This window comes from Elephas maximus, chromosome 1, assembly GCF_024166365.1.
Source record: "Elephas maximus indicus isolate mEleMax1 chromosome 1, mEleMax1 primary haplotype, whole genome shotgun sequence".
Taxonomy (NCBI): Eukaryota; Metazoa; Chordata; class Mammalia; order Proboscidea; family Elephantidae; genus Elephas; species Elephas maximus.
In genome coordinates, this window is record NC_064819.1 from 216,458,708 (window position 1) to 216,481,181 (window position 22,474).

General features: G+C 38.4%; 1 protein-coding gene across 3 annotated transcripts in view; it reads right to left on the reverse strand.

Moving 5' to 3' along the window:
• EPM2A (EPM2A glucan phosphatase, laforin) overlaps positions 1-22,474 on the reverse strand; it is a 115,208-nt gene that overhangs the window by 60,693 nt on the left and 32,041 nt on the right. For 2 of the 3 annotated variants that reach the window (XM_049903080.1, XM_049903070.1), the window contains exons 2-3: positions 4,532-4,574; positions 1,179-1,353 (exon numbers count right to left, since the gene is read on the reverse strand). In XM_049903080.1, coding sequence (XP_049759037.1) covers positions 1,179-1,240 — 62 coding nt within the window. In that variant the 5' untranslated portion in view covers positions 1,241-1,353; positions 4,532-4,574. The remainder of the gene's footprint in view (positions 1-1,178; positions 1,354-4,531; positions 4,575-22,474) is intronic. The other variant, XM_049903060.1, reaches the window with a different exon arrangement.

The window sequence follows — 22,474 nt, forward strand, 5'->3', positions numbered from 1 at the left end:
ATTTCCTGTTTTCATTCAAACAGCTCCTGTCCCCCGCCTTCTCATCTCACCTCCAGACAGGAGCTGCCAACTTAGTCTCATGTGTCTACTTGAGCTAAGAAGCACACTCCTCCGCAGTATCATTTTCTGTTTTATAGTCCAATCTAATCTTTGTCTGAAGAACTGGCTTCGGGAATCGTTTTAGTTTTGGGCTAACAGAGAGTTCAAGGGCCATGTCCTCTGGGGTCCCTCCAGTCTCAGTCAGACCATTAAATAAGTCTGGTTTTCTTACTAGAATTTGAGTTCTGCGCCCTACTTCTTCCCTGCCCCATCAGGGACTCTCTGCTCTGTTCCCTATCAGGGCAGTCATTGGTGGTAGCAGGGTACTGTCTAGTTCTTCTGGTCTCAGACTGATGGAGTCTCTGATTTATGTGGCCTTTTCTGTCTCTTGGGCTCATATTTTCCTTGTGTCTTTGGTGTTCTTCATTCTCCTTTGCTCCAGGTAGGTTGGGACCAATTGATCCATCTTAGATGGCCACTTGCTAGCTTTTAAGACCCCAGACAACACTCATCAAAGTGGGTTGTGAACATTTTCTTAATAAACTTTGTTATGTGAATTGACCTAGATGTCCCCTGAAACCATGGTCCCCAGACCCCTGCCCCTGCTACTCTGTCCCTCAAAGTGTTTGGTTACATTCAGGTAACTTCTTAGCTTTGGTTTAGCCCAGTTGTGCTGACTTCCCCTGTATTGTGTGTTGTCCTTCCCTTCGCGTAAAATAATTCTTGTCTACTACCTAGTTAGTGAATACTCCCTTCTTCCCTCCCCACCTTCATAACCATCAAAGAATGTTTTCTTCTGTCTTTAAACCTTTTATTGAGTTCTTATAATAGCGGTCTCATTTTTAGCACTGTTTTGTTTTCTTTTAATCTACCATATAAATAAAAAGATTGGTAAACTACTTTCTGGTCAAAATACGTCGATTCCAGGGCTTTTTTTTTTTTTTTAATTCTATTAAAAGGATCCTTCACACCTAGAGCCAGAAAAGTTCACACACTGATTCTCTATACTTTATCTCCTCAAAGCATTGCAGGCCTATATAACCCTCCAAAAGGAGACACTTAAGGTTTGTAAATATTTTCATGCCCTAATGTTACATCTTGTCCTACTTCTATGATTATAAACACAGAACTATTTTTACCTTGAATAATGCATGGCTTGGTGGCCTGCAATATTAAAATAGAAGTCTGTTGTGTGCTTCATCTCATTGGTGTGCCCAGTAGCCTCAATCCAGTGTCCAATTGGGAGACAATAAACACCATCCACCAAGTTCTTTTCATTGTAAATGCAGCAACGGTCATGGTGCGGCCCATTGCCTAGAAATGACAAACAGAGCAATTAAATCGATGTTTTGCTTAAACAGCCTCAAAGTAGCTGATGCAAATTTAATAGTAAGGTGAAAATAAATACATAGCTGCTTACTCTACATATTTCAGTCTGAATAAAAATAGACTTGAGTGAGAGTGAAAGCAACAGAAATGTATAAGGAGTTACTTATGAAAGAGACAGGGTTCTGTTCTCCCTTTGAGTGCATGGATATTTCCAAAAGTGTATTAACCCTTTTTAAACTCCATGTTACCTCTTCAGGCCCTAAGACCCATTGTAGGTTGCCATGTTGCTGAAAAGGGTTTTTAAAGCCCTTAATTAATGTCCCTGTATATTATATGCTTTTATTTTTCTGGTATGCAAGTTTATGATTAAATCAGAAATAAAGTGTTTTAGTATCCCCTCAAACAGTGAACAAATAAATAAAAATAAACACATTAATAAATAATAAAACAAATGCCACATCCAACCTAGTATTTATGTAAAACAGTGTTTAGTATTATTTTCAAATGGGGAAACTCAGTCTCACAGGGATTTACTACCTTTCTCAAGGTCATAGAGCTAGTAAGTGCAAAGCCAGCAGTAACAAAACACCCCTTGTCCCCCAGCTTCCAGGCAACTGATACCTTCATGCTGTTCTCTGCCTACTTCATACACACCAAGACACAGCATTCTCCTTCCAGGGAAGTGGATCAAAAGAAGCAGAAGGGAAGGACTGGTCTCAGAAAGCACTATTTGCCCAGTGTATACAAAACTAAGTTTATTAGGCCCTAAAACACAGTATTAACAGGATACAAACCACAACCAACAACATACAAACTCCAGAAGATAAGCTAGGTGACTGGGATCTTCTAAAAATTAAACACTTATGCTCATCAAAAGACTTCTCTGAAAGAGTAAAAAGAGAACCTACAGACTGGGGAAAAAAAAATTGGCTATTACAAATCAGACAAAGGCTACTAGAAAATATAATACCTCTACAACAAAAAGACAAATAACAATTAAAAAATGGGCAAAGGAAATGAATAGACACTTCACCAAAGAAGACATTGAAGTGGTCAACAGACACATGAGGAAATGCTCACCATCTCTAGCATTAGAAAAATGCAAATCAAAACCACAATGAGATACCGTCTCACCCCACCATTACTGGAATGAATCAAAAAAAACAGGAAATAACAAATGTTGGAGAGGCTGCGGGGAGATCGGAACTCTTATGCACTGCTGGAGGGAATGCAAAATGATACAACCATTTTAGAAAAAAATATGGTGCTTCCTTAGAAAGCTAGAAATAGAAATACCATATGATCTAGCAATCCCATTCCTAGGAATATATCCTAGAGAAGTAGGAGTCGTCACTCGAGTAGACATATGCACACCCATGCTCACTGCAGCATTGCTCACAATAGCAAAAAGATGGAAACAACATAGACACCCATCAACAGATAAATGGATAAAAAAAAACTGTAATACATACACACGATGGAGTATTATGCAATGATAAAGAACAACGATGAATCTGTGAAGCATCTCATAACATGGATGAATCTGGAGGGTATTATGCTAAGTGAAATAAGTCAATCACAAAAGGATAAATATTGTATGAGACCGCTACTCTAAAAACTCATGAAAAGGTTTACACACAAAAAGAAAGAATCTTTGATGGTTAAAAGGGAGAGGAAGGGTGGAGATAGGAAAACACTAAATAGACAATAGATGAGTAGTAACTTTGGTAAAGGGTAAGAGAGTACACAATATGGGGAAGCCAACACAGCTTATACAAGGCAATGTCATGGAAGCTCCACAGACACATCCAAACTCCCTGAGGGATGGAATTGTTGGGCTGAGGACGGTGGGGATCATGGTCTCGGGGAACATCTAGCTCAACTGGCATAACATAGTTTATAAAAAAAAATGTTCTACATTCTACTTTGGTGAGTAGTGTCTGGGGTCTTAAAAGCCTCTGAGTGGCCATCTAGGATACTCCATTGGTCTCACCCCTTCAGGAGCAAGGAAGAATGAAGAAAACTAAAGATACAAGGGAAAAATTAGTCCAAAAGGACTAATGGACCACATCTACCACGGCCTCCACCAGACTGAGTCCAGTACAACTAGACGGTACCCGGCTATCTCACTGACTGCTCTGACAGAGATTCCAAACCCAGACAGAGATAGAGAAAAATGTAGAACAAAATTCTGACTCAAAAAGAAAGACCAGGCTTGCTGTCCTCACACAGACCGGAGAAGCCCTGAGAGTATGGCTCCCAAACACCCTTTCAGCTTAGTAATGAAGTCATGCCTGAGGTTCACCCTTCAGCCAAAGATTGGACAGGCCCATAAAACAAAATGAGACTAAAGGGGCACACCAGCTGTCTTAGTCATCTAGTGCTGCCATAACAGGAATATCAGGAGTGGATGGCTTCAACAAAGAGAAATCCATTTTCTCACAGTCTAGTAGGCTACAAGTCCAAAGTTAGGGCATTGGCTGCAGGGGTAGTCCTTCTCCCTCCATGGGCTCTGGAGGAAGATCCTTGTCTCAATCTTCTCCTGGTCAAGGAGCTTCTCAGGCTCAGGGATCTTGTGTCCAAAGGACACGCCCTGCTCCTGATGCTGCTTTCTTGGGGTTATGAGGTCTGCAACTCTCTGCTTGCTTCCCTTTCATCTCTTGAGAGATAAAAGGTGGTGCAAGCCACACCCCAGAGAAACTCCCTTTACATTGGATTAGGGAGATGACCTGAGTAAGGGTGGTGTTACAATCCCACCCTAATCCTCTCTACATAAAATTACAATCACAAAATGGAGGACAAACACACAATACTGGGAATCATGGCCTAACCAAGTTGATAGACACATTTTTGGGGGGATATAAGTCAATCCATGATATCAACCCAGACTCAAGGACTAGAAGGCAGGAAGGAACAGGAAAGTTGGTAATAGGGAACCCAAGGTTGAGAAGGGAGAGCGTTGACATGTCATGGGGTTGTTAACCAATGTCATAAAACAACATGTGTACTAACTGTTTAATGAGAAACTAGTTTGTTCTGTAAACCTTCATCTAAAGTACAAGTAAAAAAAAAAAAAAAACTAAAGTTAAAATAAAATTTAAAAAACTAAGTTTATTAGTGGTTGCCAGAGGCAGGCAAGAGAGAGGAATAAAGGGAGACTTACTGCTTAGGAGACAATGAGCTTCTGCCAAAGGCGATGAAACAATCTGGAAAGGGATAATGGTGATGATTACACAACATGATGAGCACAATTACTGTCATTGAATTGTACATATGAAGAATACTGAAATGGTAAATATTTTGTTACATATACATTTCCCACACACACACAAAAAAACTATTTGCCTACTTCACAATTCTCCCCAGTATTGCCTAAACTAATATATAGTTCCTTTTAATCAATTTAATATAGATATGCTGTGGTGGTTGTCGTTACACGCTGTTGAGTCAGTTCTGATTTATAGCGATCCCACGTACAACAGAATGAAACACTGCCTGGTCCTGCACTATCCACACTGTTGTTGGTATGTTTGAGCCCATTGCTGCAGCTACTGTGTCAATCCGTCTCATGGGTCTTCCTCTTTTTCACTGACCCTCTACTTTACCAAGTATGATGTCTTTCTCCAGGGACTGGTCCCTCCTGATAACATGCCCAAAGTATGTGAGATGAAGTCTCGCCATCCTAGCTTCCAAGGAGCACACTGGCTGTATTTCTTCCAAAACAGGCTTGTTCGTTCTTCTGGCAGCCCATGGTATACTCAATATTCTTCACCAATACTATGACTGAAAGGCATCAATTCTTCTTCTGTCTTCCTTACTCATTGTCCAGCTTTTGCATACATATGAGGCGATTTAAAACAACATGGCTTGGGTCGTCAGGTACACCTGAGTCATTAAAGAGACATCTTTGCTTTCTACATATATCTATAACATGTTATATTATTGTCAATACACATATACAAACCAAACCCATTGCTGTGAGTCAATTCCAACTCACTCTGTTGTTGTTACGTGCCAGTGAGTCAGCTCTGACTCATAACAAGCCTATGTACAAAAGAAACATAGCCCAGTCCTGTGCCATGCTCACAATCATTGCTAAATTTGAGCCTATTGTTGCAGCCACTGTATCAATCCATCTTGTTGAGGGTCTTCCTCTTTTCCGCTGACCGTCTACTTTACCAAGCACGATGGCCTTCTCTAGGGACTGGACCCTCCTGATAACATGTCCAAAGTATGTGAGATGAAGTCTTTCACTTCTAAGGAGCATTCGGGCTGTATGTCTTCCAAAACAGATTTGTTTGTTCTTCTGTCGGTCTATGGTATATTCAGTATTTTTTGCCAATACCATAATTCGAAACCATCAATTCTTCTTTGGTCTTCCTTATTCTTTGTACAGCTTTTACATGCAAAGGAGAAGAGTGGGTTTGGTCAGGCACCCCTTAGTCATCAAAGTCACAGCTTTGCTTTTTAAAACTTTAAAGAGGTCTTTTACATCAGATTTGCCCAATGCAATACATTGTTTGATTTCCTGACTGCTGCTTCCATGGGTGTTGATTGTGGATAGAAGTAAAATTAAATCCTTGACAACTTCAATATTTTCTCCATTTTTCATGATGTTGCTTATTGGTCCAGTTGTGAGGACTTTTGCTTTCTTTTTTGAGGTGTAGTCCATACGGAAGGCTGTATTCTTTGATCTTCATCAGTAAGTGCTTCAAGTCCTCTCTGCTTTAGCAAGCAAGGTTGTATCATCTACATGTTACAGGTTGTTAATGAGACTTCCTCTAATTCTGATGCCTCATTCTTCTTCACATAGTCCAGCTTCTCAGATAATCTGCTCAGCATAGTTTGAATAGGTATGGTGAAAGGATACAACCCTGAAACACACCCTTCCTCATTTTAAACCACACAATATCTACTCGTTCTGTTCAAACAATTACCTCTTGGTCTATGTACAGGTTCTTCATGAACACAATTAAGTGTTCTGGAATTCCCAATCTTCTCAAATAACGTCCCATAATTTGTTATGATCCACATAAATAAAACACAGGTAAATATGCGTTTTTTACAAAGGTAAAAATGTGTCAATAAAACACAGGTAAATGTTTTTCTGGTGTTCTCTGCTTTCAGCCAAGATCCATATGGCATCAGCAATGATATCTCTTGTTCCACATCCTCTTCTAAATCTGGCTTGAATTTCTGGCAGTTCCCTGTCACTGTACTTCTGCACCAATTTCTGAATTACCTTCAGCAAAATTTTACTTGTATGTGATATTAATGATATTTTCCTATAATTTCGGCATTCTGTTGGATCACCTGTCTTTGGAATGGGCACAGATACGGAACTCTTCCAGTTAGTTGGCCAGGTAGCCATCTTCTAAATTTCTTGGCATAGACAAGTGGAAATCTCCAGCACTGCATCCATTTGTTGAAACATCTCAATTGATATTCCGTCAAAATTCCTAGAGCCTTGCTTTTCACCAATGCCTTCATGCAGCTTGGATTTTTTCCTTCAATACCATTGGTTCTTGATCATATACTACCTCCTAACATGACTGAATATGGATTAATTCTTTTTGGTACAATGACTCTGTGTTTTCCTTTCATCCCCTTTTGATGCTTCCTGCATCATTCAGTATTTTGCCCATAGAATCCTTCAATATTGCAACTCAAGACTTGAATTTTTCTTTGGTTCTCCTAGCTTGAGATATGCTGAGCATGTTCTTCCCTTTTGGTTTTCTAACTCCTGGCCTTTGCACATTTCATTATAATACTTTACTTTGTTTTCTGGAGCTGTCCTTTGAAATCTTATGTTCAGATCTTTCACATGATGATTTCTTTTGTTCACTTTAGCTACTCTATATTCAATAGCAAGTTACAGAGTCTCTTTGGTATCCATTTTGGTCTTTTCTTTCTTTCCTGCCTTTTAATGACCTTTTGCTTTCTTCATATGATGATGTCCTTGATGTCATTCCATGACTCATCTAGTCTTCAGTTGTTAGTGTTCAATGCGTCAAATCTACTCTTGAGGTGGTGTCTAAATGCAGGTGGGATATACTTAAGGTTGTACTTGGCTCTCATGGACTTGTTTTAATTTTCTTCAACTTCAACTTGAACTTTTATAGGAGCAATTGATGGTCTGTTCCACAGTTGGCCCATGCCCTTCTTCTGACTGATGATATTGAACTTCTTCATTGTCTCTTTCCAAAAATGTGATCAACTTGACTCCTGTGTATTCCATCCAGCGAGGCTCACGTGTATAGTTGTCGTTTATGTTGTTGAAAAGAGGTATTTACAATGAAGAAGTCATTGGTCTTGTGAAGTGCTATCATGCAATCTCCAGTGTCATTTTTATCACCAAGGCCATATTTTTCAACTACGGATCCTTCTTTGTTTCCAACTTTCACACTCCAATTGCCAGTAATTATCAATGCATCTTGACTGCACATGTAATCAATTTCAGACTGCAGAAGTCGGTAAAAATCTTCAATTTCTCCATCTTTGACATTAGTGGTTGGTACATAAATTTGAATAACAGTAGTATTAACTGGTCTTCCTTATATCTGTAAGAATTATCTTGTCATTGACAGTGTTATACTTCACGCATCACTCATTTGTCTGTTTTCCTACTGTGGTGGCTTGCATGTTGCTGTGATGCTGGAAACTATGCCACTGTTATTTCAAAACTAGCAGCATCATCCATAGTGGACAGGTTTCAGCAGAGCTTCCAGACTAAGACAGACTAGGAAGAAGGACCTGGAGATCTACTTCTAAAAAAAACTGGCCCATGAAAACCTTATTAATAGCAGCAGAACACTGTCTGATATAGTGCCGGAAGATGAGCACCTCGGGTTGGAAGGCATTCAAAAGATGACTGCCGAAGAGCTGCTTCCTCAAAGTAGAGGCGACTTTAATGATGTGGATGGAGTAAAGCTTTCAGGATCTTCATTTGCTGATATGGCATGACTCAAAATGAGAAGAAACAGCTACAAACATCCATTAATAATTGGAACATGGAATGTATGAAGTATGAATCTAGGAAAATTGGAAGTTGTCAAAGATGAAACAGAACACGCAAAGATTGCTATCCTAGGCATTAGTGAGCTGAAATGGATTGGTATTAGCCATTTTCAATTGGACGATCATATTGCCTACTATGCTGGGAATGGCAAATTGAAGAGGAATGGCATTGCATTCCGACTCATAGATTTAGATAACTATGTTATTTTTATTTAACACTTACTATGTGACCACTCCATTTGAAATCATTCCTTTGCTTATACTACCTAGATTCCATATATTGTCATTAATAATACAATCATATAAGCAAAATAAATGTATGAGTGATGTACGGAAAGAAATCATACTTGTTACGAATATAAAAATTTAATTTGCTCCTTGCTGTGTTATGGATTGAATTGTGCACCCAAAAAATACGTACTGTAATTCCTAATCTCTATGCCTGTGGTTATCCTATTTGAGAATGGGTTGTCTTTGTGATGGTAATGAGGCAGGATTAGTGTAGGGTGCATCTTGAGTCAATCTCCTTTGAGATATAAAAGAGATTAAATGTACGCTAGAAGGAGAGATGGGGTACAATAGATGCCAAGACATGTGGAGATCTCCAAGGAACCAAGAAGCAGATGCTGAAGAAACAAGGACCTTCCTCTAGAGCCAAGGGAGAGAGAGAAAGCCTTCCCTTAGAGCCGGCGCTCTGAATTCAGACCTCTAGTCCACTAAACTGGAAACCCTGATGGTGTAGTGGTTAAGAGCTACAGTTGCTAACCAAAAGGTCAGCGGTTTGAATCCACTAGGTGCTCCTTGGGAACTCTATGGGGCAGTTCTACTCTGTCCCACAAGGTTGCTATGAGTCAGAATCAACTCAACAGCAACGAGTTTTTTAGCCCCCTAAGCTATGAGAAGATAAATTTGTTCGTTAAAGCCATTCACTTACGGGACTTCTGTTATAGCTGCACTAGATAACTAAGATACTCTGTCTTAAAAAATCTTTAACCTAAAGTTATTTGGCAGAAAAATCTCCAAAAAAGTTAAGCTATTAGGTCATTCTTCTGAATGTAACTCCCTTTCATCAGCTAGAAAGTCCAGGATGGCTCCCTTAATAAATCATCACTGCTCTTTCTAGGGCAGACAAACTCCTTTTTCTCTTGAGGGCTAGAAAGCACTACACCAACTACTCTATTAATCCTGATATTTAATACTTGAAAGCCAAACTATACTAGCAGTTCTACTTCTAACATATACCCAACATCCATATCAACTAGAATAAAGAAGAATACATACACAGATACATATGTGTAGCAATACTATTTTAATAGCAAATGCTGTAAACTATATACGGTCATCTATTTGTTATTCAAATACATTTACTTAGTAACAACTATATGGCAGGCACTACAGTAGGTTGGAAACCCTGGTGGCGTAGTGGTTAAGCGCTATGGCTGCTAACCAAAAGGGCGGCAGTTCAAATCCACCAGGTGCTCCTTGGCAACTCTACAGAACAGTTCTACCCTGTCCTGTAGGGTCACTATGAGTCAGAATTGACTCAACGGCAATGAGTTAAGGACTGTAGTAGGTCATGTTAAAGATTCACGTCTCGACCATAAGAGTAATTAAAAAAATAAAGAAAGAAAGAAATATTTTAAGTAGGCAGTTGGCAAGAGTAGATTTTTATTCTGGAAACACGTCTCTGTTTACAGAGTAATAAATGAAGTCAGGCACAATGAGATTAAAAACAGAGAGTCTATTCAGGAAACTCCCGCAGTAGCCCAGGAATGAGGTGATGAAAGTTTGAAAATAGAAAGGAATGGGCAGATTCAGGAAGTAAAAGCAATAGGACTTGGTGATTAACTGAATATGAAAGGGGAAAGGAATCAATAGCAACACCTAAGCTTCTGGCTAATGTAATTCAATATACAGTGTTGCATTTATGGAGATGTGAAATCTCAAATAAGTTGAAATCTTTAAATGTCTCTGTTGTCCCTCTCTCTCTCTCTTTTTCATTTTTTTATTGTAGTAAATATATATGTAACAAATCATTTGCCATATCAACATTATTCACATGTACAATTCAATGGCATTAGTTATGCTTATGATGCTGCTCAACCATTGCCATTATCCATTTCCAAATTTTCCCATCACCGTTAACAGAAGTTCAATGTACCCTAAGCAATGAGATCCCCTTTTCTCCTCCCTCCCACCCACTCCTGGTAACCACTAATAAGCTTTATCTCTTGCCTATCCTAGATATTTCATATAAGTGTAATCATACAATATTTGTCTTCCCTTTCCTGATTTGCAACACCAATGAACAACATGCTAAATGGGCAAAATATTGAAGTTGTCGAGGACTTCATTTTACTTGGATCCACAATCAACACCCATGGAAGCAGCAATCAAGAAATCAAAGGACATATTGCATTGGGCAAATCTGCTGCAAAAGATATCTTTCGAGTACTGAAAAGCAAAGATGTCACCTTGAGGACTAAGGTACACCTGATCTAAGCCATGATATTTTCAATCACCTCATGCGTATGCAAAAGCTAGACATAGAAAAAAGGAGACCAAAGAAGAATAGATGCATTTGAATTACGGTGTTGAAGAACATTGGACTGCCAGAAAAACAAATATGTCTCTGAAAAAATACAGCCAGAATGATCCTTAGAAGCAAGGATGGTGAGATTTCATCTTGCTCAATTTGGACATGTTATCAGCAGTGACGAATCCCTGGAAAAGGACATCATGCTTGGTAAAGTAGAGGATCAGCAAAAAAGAGGAAAACCCTCAATAACATGGACTGATGTGGCTGCAGCAATGAGCTCAAACACACCTACCACTCTGAGGATGACAAAGGACTGAGCAATGTTTCATGATGTTATACGCAGGGAGCCAGAATCGACTCAAAGGCACCTAACAACAACAACTCTTGATTTGCATTTAACCTTACCGTATCTCTAATATTACTATTACGCCAAGTTAAAATAGAGCCTAGACCCCCACTCTTACTAGGCTATAATGAAGTTATCTCAATGTACCCACCAAGGCGGTGTCAGAGAAGGCGAAGCAGAGAGCTGAGACTTTCAGAACCCTTCTTCTGTATTGTCAATGGAGACCATGTGGACAGGGTGGGCTTTCTACCCCCACTTAGCAGTATGACAGGGTATCCCTCCCCCTACCCACTGAGGTGGTATCAGAGAAGGCCTAGTGGAGAGTCAGGACTTTTACTACCAGTTAGCAGTTAAGAAGTAACACCCTGTCAGTGTAAGCCATGTGGAGCAGTAATGAGAAACCCCATCCCTCTAGACCAAGGAAGTATCAGTGGCAGGCCTAGTGAGGAGCCAGAACTCCCAACATGCCTAGCAATAACAAAAATTTTACCCCCTTTTCAGGTATCAGTGGAGGCTAAGTAGGGAGCCTGGACTTCTACCTCCACATCACTAATGAGGCATCCCCCCATTCTCCTGTTGCAGCTGTGTCACAGGAATTCAGCTAAATAGGTTTAAATAACAGCAGAGTCTCTAATACCCAGTAGAAAGTCACTCATTATACCATGAACCAGGAAGATCTCAAATCGAATGAAAAAAATATGATTAAGAGATGCTAAACCAAGATGACAGAGATGTTAGAATTATTTGACCAAAATTTTAAAACAGCCATCATAAAAAATGCTTTCAACAGCCCACTAGAAACACATGTAAAACAAATGAAATATCAGAAATTCTCAGAAAATAAACAGAAGACATAAAGAAGAACCAAACAGAAGTTTTAGAACTGAAAAAATATAATAACTAAAAAAAAAAAAAAAACTTGGTGGACTGGCACAACAGCAGAATGGTGGGAACAGAGGAAAGAATCATCAAACTGGAAATGAAACAATAGAATTTATCTAATCCTAACAGAGAGAAAATAAACTTAAAAAACAGAAACAAAAAGCAAAGTGTTAAAGACCTGTGGGACTATAACAAAAGATCTAACATTCATGTCATTGGAGTCCCAGAAGAGGAAAAGGGTGGAGTTGAAAAAGTATTTGGGAAAATTATACCTAAAAACTTCCCAAATTTGGTAAGAGGCAGAAACCTGCAAATTTAAGAAGCTGAGCAAACTCCAAACAAGATGTTGCTATTGCTATAGATGGTTTCCATCAGGTCAGCTCTGACTCAGAATGATCTTATGTATAACAGGAGAAAGCATTGCCTGGTCCTGTGCCATCTTCATGATTATTGGTATGTTTGAATCTACTGTTGTGGCTAATCTTGTCAATTCATGTCATTGAGGTTTCCTTCCTTTTCACTGACCCTCTGTTCTACCAAACATGATGTATTCCTCTAGTGTGTGGTCTTTCCTGATGACATGTCCAAAGTAAGTGAGCTGAAGTCTCACCATCCTCATTTCTAGCGGTATTCTGATTGTATCTCTTCTAAGGCTGATTTGCCCATTATTCTGGCCCATAAAAAAAAAAAAAAAAAACCCTTGCTGTCGACTCATAGCAACCTTATAGGACAGAGTAGAACTGCCCCTTAGGGTTTCCAGAGAGCAGCTGGTGGATTCGAACTGCTGACCTTTTAGGTAGCAGCTGAGCTCTCGATAGTCTTCACCAACACCACAATTCGACTACATCAGCTCTTCTTCTGTCTTTTTTTTTCCTTTTTCAGCATTTAGATACATGTGAGGCAATTGAAAAGACCACAGCTTGGGTCAGGCACCTTAGTCAAGGATAAACACAAAGTCATATTTTAGTTAAACCTCTGAAAACCAAAGCCAAAGAAAAAGTCTTACAAGTACCCAGAAAAAAATGACTACTTAGAGGAAAAACAGTTCTAATGTCAGTAAATTTCTCATCAGAAGCCATAAAAGCTAGACGGAAGTGGCATAACATTTTTCAAGTGCTGAAAGAAATCTCACATCTAGAGAAAATATCCTTCAGGAATAAAGAGAAAATAAAGATATACTCAGATAAAAAAAAGCTACAAGAACTTTTTTCTGGCTGAACTACCATAAAGGAATGGTAGTCCTCTACACAGAAAGAATATGATTGAAGAAGAAATCTCCAAACATCAGGAAAGAAGTAAGAATACAGTAAGCAAAATATGAGTAAATAAATTAGACTTTCCTTCTCCTCTTAAGTTACTAAGCAAAAATTATAACACTTTCTGACGTGGTTCTCACATATGTAGAGGAAATATTTAAGATAATTATAAATGAGGAAGGTACAACAGGATGAAAAGACAGGTAAGGTTTTTCACTTCACTCAAACTACCAAATGATGGCATCAGTCAACTGTAATAAGTTGTATATACATTTAGAGCAACCACTAACAAAGCTATACAAAAGGTTACACTCAAAACCACTATAAAACCCATTACCATTGAGTTGATTTCAACTCACGGTGACCCCATTTGTGTCAGAATAGAATTGTGCTCCATAGGGTTTTCAATGGCTGATTTTTTCAGAAACAGATCAACAGGTCTTTCTTTGGAGGTGTCTCTGAGTAGACTCGAACATATATCAAGATAAACCATATCCTGGACCTATTCCAACCTTTCAGTTAGCAGCCAAGCGCACATTAACCATTTGTACCACCCAGAAACCAAACCCACTCACTGCCATCAAGTCGATTCTAACTCATAGCGACCCTACAGGACAGAGTACAACTGCACCATAGAGTCTCCAAGAAGCACCTGGTGGATTCAAACTGCTGACCTTTTGCTTAGCAGCCATAGCACTTAACCACTATGCCACCAGGGTTTCCGTACAACCCAGAAACTCAAAAAAAAAAAAAAAACCCTACTATAGATAAATTGGAGCCCTGGCGGTGCGATGGTTAAGAGCTTAGGTTGCTAATCAAAGTCAGCAGTTCAAATCCACTAGCCACTCCTTGGAAACTCTATATAGAGCAGTTCTACTGTTTTATTGGGTTGCTATGAGTCAGAACGAACTCAACAGTAGTGGGATTTTTTTTGTTTCACAGACAAATTAAAATGGAATTCTAAAAACATGTTCAAGTTACCAATAGAACAGCTGGGGGAAAAAAAGAGGAAACAACTAAAAAACAAAAAAATAAAATGGCAGACTTAAGTCCTAAGACATGGATAATTACATTACATGTACATGGTCTAAATACATCAATTAAGGGACAGAAATTGGCAGACTGAATTTAAAAAATAAATAAATATACAGTATCTAGAAGGAGTTCACTTCAAATATCACGATACAGGCAAGTTGAAAGTAAAATGATGGGAAAAGATAGATCATGCAGATATAAATCAAAAGACAGCATGAGTCATCATGTTAACATCATATAAAGTTCAGAGCAAAGAAAATCACTAGAGACAGAGAAGGACATTCTATGGTGATAAAAAGTATCAATTCACCACAAAGATATAGAAATTCTAAATGTATATATACCAAACAAAAGAGCTTCAAATATGTGAAGGAAAAACTGATAGAACAGAAATGAGAAATAGAAAAATCCACAATATTAAGTGGTTAGGACTTCAGTATCCTTCCTTCAATTAACAGAACAACTAAACAAAAAATCAGCAAAGACAAAAGAACTCAACAACACCATCAGCCAACAGGATGAAATCAACATTTACAGACAACTCCACCCAACAACAGCAGAATACACAATATTTTAAATTGCATGTGGAACATATACCAAGATAAACCATATCCTGGACCATAAAACAAACCTCAAAAGTTTAAAAGAACTGAAATTATACCAAGTGTGTTCTCTTACCTCAACAAATTCAAATTAGAAATTCATAACCAAGAGATAATAGAAAAATATTTAGACACTTGAAAACTAAACAACATCCTTTCCAATAAGCCATAGGTCAAAGAGAAAGTCTCAAGAGAAAATAAAAAATACATCAAACTGAGTGATAACTAAAACACAACATATCAAATACATGGAACATAGCTAACGCTGTATTAAGAGGGATACTTAAAGGATAAAATGCATACAGCAGCAAAGAAGGGAAGTTTCAAATCAAAAAGCTAAGCTTCTACCTCAAGAAACTAGAAAAAGAAGGGCAAAATAAACCCGAAGCAAGCAGAAGGAAGGAAATAACGAAGATGAAAAAACAGAAATCAAAGAAACTGAAAAAAAAAAAAAAACTACAGAGAAAATCAACGAAACAAAGAACTGGTTTTATTGAAAAGATCAATAAAATTGGCAAACCTACAGCAAGACTGCAGCCCCAGTGGTGCAGTGGTTAAGCGCTGTGGCTGCTAACCAAAAGGTCAGCATTTCAAATCCACCGGCCACTCCTTGCAAGCCCTATGAGGCAGTTCTGCTCTGTCCTACGGGGTCACTATGTGTCAGAATTGACTCAATGGCAATGGGTAATAGCAAGACTGAAAAAGAAAAAGAGAGAAAGCACAAATTACCATAAGGAGTAAAATGAGGATATCATTACAGAACCTGATGACAAAGGATAATGAAGGAATACTATGAATAAGCAGTCCCTGGGGTCATGATAACAATTAATGCACTTGGCTAGTAACCTAAAGCTTGAAGGTAGGTACAGGTCCACCCAGAGATGCCTCAAAAGAAAGTCCTAGCAATTTATTCCAAAAAATCCGTCATTGAAAACTCCATGGAGCACAGTTCTCCTCTAACACACACGGAGTTGCCATGAGTCGGAATCAACTTGACGAGCGGCTTTTGTTTTTGTTTTTTTATTATCTAAGTATAGTCTACTTAAGGTCATATATGAAGAATGCAAGAGGCCATTACAAGACAAGAAAGACCAAAATGAATGTCAGAAGAGACTCTGAAAGCTGGTCTTGAATGTAGAGTAGCTAAGTGAAAGGAAGAAACGATGAAACAGAAGAGCTGAACAGAAGATCTCAAAGGGCCACTAGAGAAGGCAACGTATTATAATGAAATGTGCAATGATGTGGAGATAGAAAAGAAAAAGGACAGAACATGCTCAGCATTTCTAAAGCTGAAAGAACTGAAGAAAAAATTCAAGCCTCAAGTTGTAATAGTATTCTGTAGGCAAAATATTGAACGATGCAGGAAGCAGCAAAAGAAGATGGAAAAAATACAGCGTCACTGTACCAAAAAGAACTGGTCAACATTCAACCATTTCAGGAGGTAGCATATGATCATGAACCGATGGTACTGAAGGAAGAGGTCCAAGCTGCACTAAAGGCATTTGGTGAAAAGCAAGGCTCCAGGAATTGACGGAATACCAATTGAGATGTTTCAATGAATGGATGCAGTGCTGGAGATGCTCACTCATCTATGCCAAGAAATTTGGAAGACAGCTACCTGGCCAACTGACTAGAAGAGATCCATATTTGTACCCATTCCAAAGAAAGGAGATCCAACAGAATGCAAAAATTATCAAACAGTATCATTAATACTACACACAAGTAAAATTTTGCTGAAGTTCAAAACTGGTTACAGCAGTACGTAGACAACTGACACCAAAAAAACAGTTAAAGCAAGCATTTTAATATTTTCTTTGAAGATGAATGTACTCCTGTAGTATCCATCCCCTCTCTTCCCCAACCTTCAGTATAACTTTCTACATTCACACACAAATTTCTTGCATGGAGGGAAATAGGATGGCGCAGTAATTAAATTTTTAAAAGTAACTGAATGACTTGCCTATTTTGACTTGATGTAACATAGGGCAACATAAGCAGGGCCACGAGAAGACACCTATACTGAGCTGGGCAGTAGTAAGAACACAAAGTCAAGAATGACCATAGGGGTGGAAACCTTCCCTGCTACCAGTCCTCTTAGAGAGGGTACCATCCTTCCCAAATTGCGGGATCAAGAATTGAGTCCACCTTATATATCCTACAGAGCAGGAAAATGACAATTTTCTTCTAACCTGTGCAATCATAGAGTCCTTTCAAGCTTTCAGAATATGCACACACAGAACACAGTAAAGTGTTAAGAAAGAAAACAATGAGACTGAATTAGAAAACCATAAGTAAGATAAGACTTACTGTAGGGTAATGCTATTCAGATATATACATCTCCTCCTAATGGAATCAGCTTCCCTGAAGCATACAGGGGATGAATTCGGGATGGACTCAGGCTAAGGTACAAGGCTGGGAGTGGCATCACTGGGCCAGCAGCCAAGGCCGAGGAATGCCTTAGCAACAGGAAGGAAAACATCTCGGCCTGGACATGAAGTACCTGGGAACACCGACTGCCCAAGGATGTGGGAGAAAAACAATGACCTTTGGTCCCAGCTGGAATGGTATATAAGCTTGTGTCCCTTGCTAGGCAATGGCGGAGCACTAAACTGGTCCAGCCGCTGCCCTGGGCCACGGTCGTACAAGTAAACTTCCCAAATAAACCATATGTCATGATTGCTGGTTCCAGAGTCTTTCTTTAGTCTCTTGGAGATGCGGCTGACCTTGGGTTCAGGTGTTGCTGGGCTGTTACTCAACACTTACATAGCATATTTTTATTTACAAAATTCTGATTTCTAGTAAAAAATGTCTGCCTTGAGCATTATGCTCTTTTAAGAACTACCTATACAGGATCAAAGTGACAACAACAACTGGAAAGATTAGCTAGGAACCTTAGCGGGCAATGAGTTTATGTTAATGGAGGACAAACAACTCAGAAAAGGAGGGTGAGAATGGTTGCACAAGTTGAAGAATGTAATTAATGTCACTGAATTTTCCATGTAGAAACAGTTGAATTGGTGTATGTTTTGCTGTCTATACTCTCAACAATGACAAATTTTGTTTTAAGCCTTATCTCATTTGATTAAAAGAATACACAACTCTTAAATGCAAAATGTTAAGTAGCCAGCACTCTATGCTAAAGACTTAATTAACACCTGCAAAAACAATGAAATTTGGCTAATGAAAATGAGGAGATCAAAGGCTGCATAGTTCTATCCTAATTCACACAGGTAGGTTAAAAAAAAAAAAATTTTTTTTTTTTAGGTAGACAAAAGCCCAGTTCACAGATAACAATATTGTGCTAAAATGACAGTTTATATAGTTAAGAGTGCTGTGCCTAGAGTTAAAGCTGAAATAACTCCCAGGAAAAGGCCAGTGCAGGAACAAGAGAAATTCAGGAAAGGGCTTGGAGGATTTTGGCTGAAAATAAAATAAAAAGGAACTACAAAGATAAATACATGGCCTGCTTAACAATGATGAAAACAGGTGTTGTATTTAGAGATAATAAGGTTTTTCTACAATAGATACAAAAATATTATTTGTTAAGGAGGCTAGAGTTTAGAGGAACAGGTAAGAGAATATTGAATAGGGTGATAATAGTAACGAATTAAACATTTGATCCAGGTACGTGTGTGAATGTGCGTGTGCGCACGTGCATGCGTGTGATTGTCTTTCAAGGTAGAAAACAGTTTACCGTTGGTGATTACCATTGTTAACATAAACTGTAAGTTGAAACACGGGATACAAAAGCATCAGCCTTTTCTAGTGTAAGCTTATCTACTGCATTTAGTCAAACTGAGCCACTCAGCCACTTGAGAGAATTAACAGTCTGCCTGTATCTCTTCAGTAGGCTAGTACTTTAGTACATAACACATCTGACCTCATTTGCTCTCACTAATAATCAGACTTCAGACCTTCCACATGTTTTAAAATCTATGTGAAATCAACGGAAGTCCTTGAGACAGTTATTTAGCAGCCCTGTGTGATGTGTTGGCCCTCTCAAAGGTTAAGCTTGAGGTGTGCAGAAACAGGAACAGTGGGAGTGATTAATAAAGTTTAGCCTTGGATTCACTCTCTGCCAAGCCTCCAGAGCAGATCATGTAGGTAAAATGGCCAGAACTTTGATCAGTTCCAAATAAAAAGTTTAAGGAAAGAATTAACACCTGCCAAACCACACAGAGCAGAAAATATCAGAAGGGAAAATGTCTATGATCAGAAAAGGATATGGAGGAAATGGAGGCTTGTATCAAGCTAAGTTGAAAAACCACCATAGAAATATTCCTTGTGGGCAAAGCAAACATCAATAGTTCTTTTCTTTAAAGATTTACTAATAATATGTAAATTTATAATCATTTATGTTATGTAATAAACTTACTAATAATTTATTACTTATCATATATCACAGAGTTTAATCTAGTTAATAATTAAGTATATATTGAAAGTTTGTTACATATCCAGTCCTGTGCTAGCCTGAGGTAGACAATGAAGCTTAAAACATAGTTCCCACAATGAATAAAACCATTGTTGATCAGGCATAAGGTTACACAAAACTAAATTACAACAACACTTTCATAGCTATATGATTCATGGACAGAATATCCAAGAATGGCAAGCAGGCTTCATCTCAAACACCATCTTCAGTGTATGATGACTGGAATGCTACATCGAAATGGTTTCTAAGAACCAATGGGTTCAGTAGTAAAAAGAAGCTATGATAGATCTGTGGTGTCTACATGGATGTTGAAGACTAAAAACGGTGCAGCCTAGAGAAGGTTGTATCAGTCTGAGCTACCCACCCAAAAAACCAGACCCAGTGCCGCTGAGTCAATTCCGACTCATAGCAACCCTATAGGTCTAGAATTACTAAAGAGGCTTGTGATAGAGGAATTGGTCTTAAGCTGTGACTTGACATCAAGGGATGCTTTAGACACATGACAAAGAGTACAACAATGAATATGACTCAAAGCAGTAAACTGATAAATAAGAACAAATTCATTTATTTCAGTGGGTAGAGTAACTACATAATGGCCCATACATACCAGCTGCCATCAAGTCAATTCCAACTTACAATGACACTACTGTGTCAGAGTAGAACTGTGCACCATAGGGTTTTCAATGGTTGATTTTTCAGAAGTAGACTGTCAGACCTTTCTTCCAAGGCACTTCTGGATGGATTTGAACCTCCAATATTTTGGTTAGGAGCTGAGTACATTAACCTTTTGCACCACCAAGGGACTCCTGGCATGTATTACTTGCCAAATTCTAAAACAGTCACTGAAAAACAACTGGGTTTTACGACTTGAAAAAGCAGAGAGGAGAATCACCATATTTTTTTTGCAAATAATGTGTTCACACATATAATGTGCAGAAATGATGAAATTAAGTAAAACAGTTTGGGCATAGCAGGGGAGTTGTGTGGTTGGCAAAAAAAACCCTATAACATGCGTGTTATTTGCATAAAATACTGCACTCACTTCTCTAACCATTATTTTTCAAGATGGCAAAAATTTTAAAGGCAGAGATTTACATTAATTAGTGATTCATGAAGATACACACTACACACATCTCAAAATGGGAAGTAGCTCAATGACTGAAGATTTTCCTAAACATCTCAAACATCTAACCAGGCAACTGTGCTCCCATTTTAAAATTAAACACAATATAACAGACCTCTCCTTCTCATATAATTTTTAGGAAAAATCTGAAATTTTAATTGTTCTTAATAGGCTTAACTCAAAGCACCAAGACTGAATTATTACGTGATGGTAATCTTTTTTTTTTTTTTTTAAATCCACTGCTGTCAAGTCTATTCCAACTCATAGCGATACTATAGGTCAAAGTAGAACTGTCCCATAGGGTTTCCAAGGCTGTAAATCTTTATGAAACCAGACTGCTGTATCTTTCTCCCATGGAGCGGTTGGTGGGTTGGAACCACCAACCTTTTGGTTAGCAGCCAAGCACTCATCCACTGTGCCATCAGGGCTCCTTTGATAATCTATAATCTATAGGAATGCCAAAGGATTGAACCGCCTGAATTGATCAAATCTTTTGGTGGCTAATTAAGTCAAGGGTCAGGGGATTAAACAGGAAGATCGGCATATTAAAATGCTCCATCTCTGCATAGTTGGAGATATTTGCTGGATATTGCATTTACTTTCTATGTTACATGTAGAGCTGTTTATTCATGTGTTTAATAAATTTTTATTTAATTGCACTAATAATTTTTAATGTTGATTTTCCTGCTCTCATTAAAGCAATTTTTATAGCAATGTCTAGACTGTTGTTGTAATTGTTAAATTGGGCAGGTCATTTTTTTTTCTCCACAGTACTCCCTGAGTTGGCTAGAAGTTTCATTGTGTTTCATCCCCTGAACACAAATTCAATTCACACTACAAAAATAGATTAAACATCTATAGTAGTATTAAACTAGTTAATACTAATTAGTATTAGTATTTTAACTAGCAAATGTTTCTAAGCAGATTTTACTAGTTAATTTGGCATATCCTGAAGCCCCCAACAAATGCTCCTATGTGACTGATCTCTGTGTACTTCAGGTCAAATAAATAACGATGAGGCAGAAGGAAACACCTTCCCTAGTAGCCATATCTCAAGAGTGTCCAGCATTTACATGCAGAGAACAGAATAACCATCTTCATCCCAGAAGCTCTTAAGAAAATTTAGAATTATTTTATATCTAACACCATACTACCTAGCTAGCCCAGCAGACATGCATTTTGGCAGCTTTACAGTAAGTAAATATTGGGCATGAAATCTCTCTTCAATTAAATTTTGCTAGAATGTAGACTAAATGGTTTGATGGAACATTCCCTTAAGATGATCTAGTTCTGCTGTGAAAATCATCTCTGATTACTACATACATGGTTTCTTCCATGCCAAAATATTTTGTTGATATTATGGAGAGACAGCTGAAGTGAATAATCATGTAGGTGCTGCTCTAGGTTCATGAAAGAAACTAGAAACGCACAGCTAATTAAAATAGAGGCTAGAGCAGCTAAATATACTTTTTAAAGACTAAATTGTTGCTGAAATTAATAAACCAGATTGTTTTAAACCCTCTTAATGAGCCATTACAGGCTGTGAAAATAAGAGGGATTACTACTGGCAATTAGAGAGATTCTTTTAAATTTACCATAACCATAAACTACATGTGTATAAGAAACAGCTAAAGACAGGTTGTTTTTCTTAGGACTATGTCTGGTTGCAAGCTAAGAGTGGCATAAACAAATACAGGTCTCTGTCTCACATAACAAGACTTGTGAAGCCAAGCAGCCGAAGACAAGTGCAACACCAGGCTCTTCCTGTCTGCTTTGCATTGCTTTGCACACTGTCTTTGTTGTCATGCTTGTCACCTCATGTTCACAGGGTGACTATCAGACCTCTAGGCACCATGTCTGGAGTGCTAGCCATG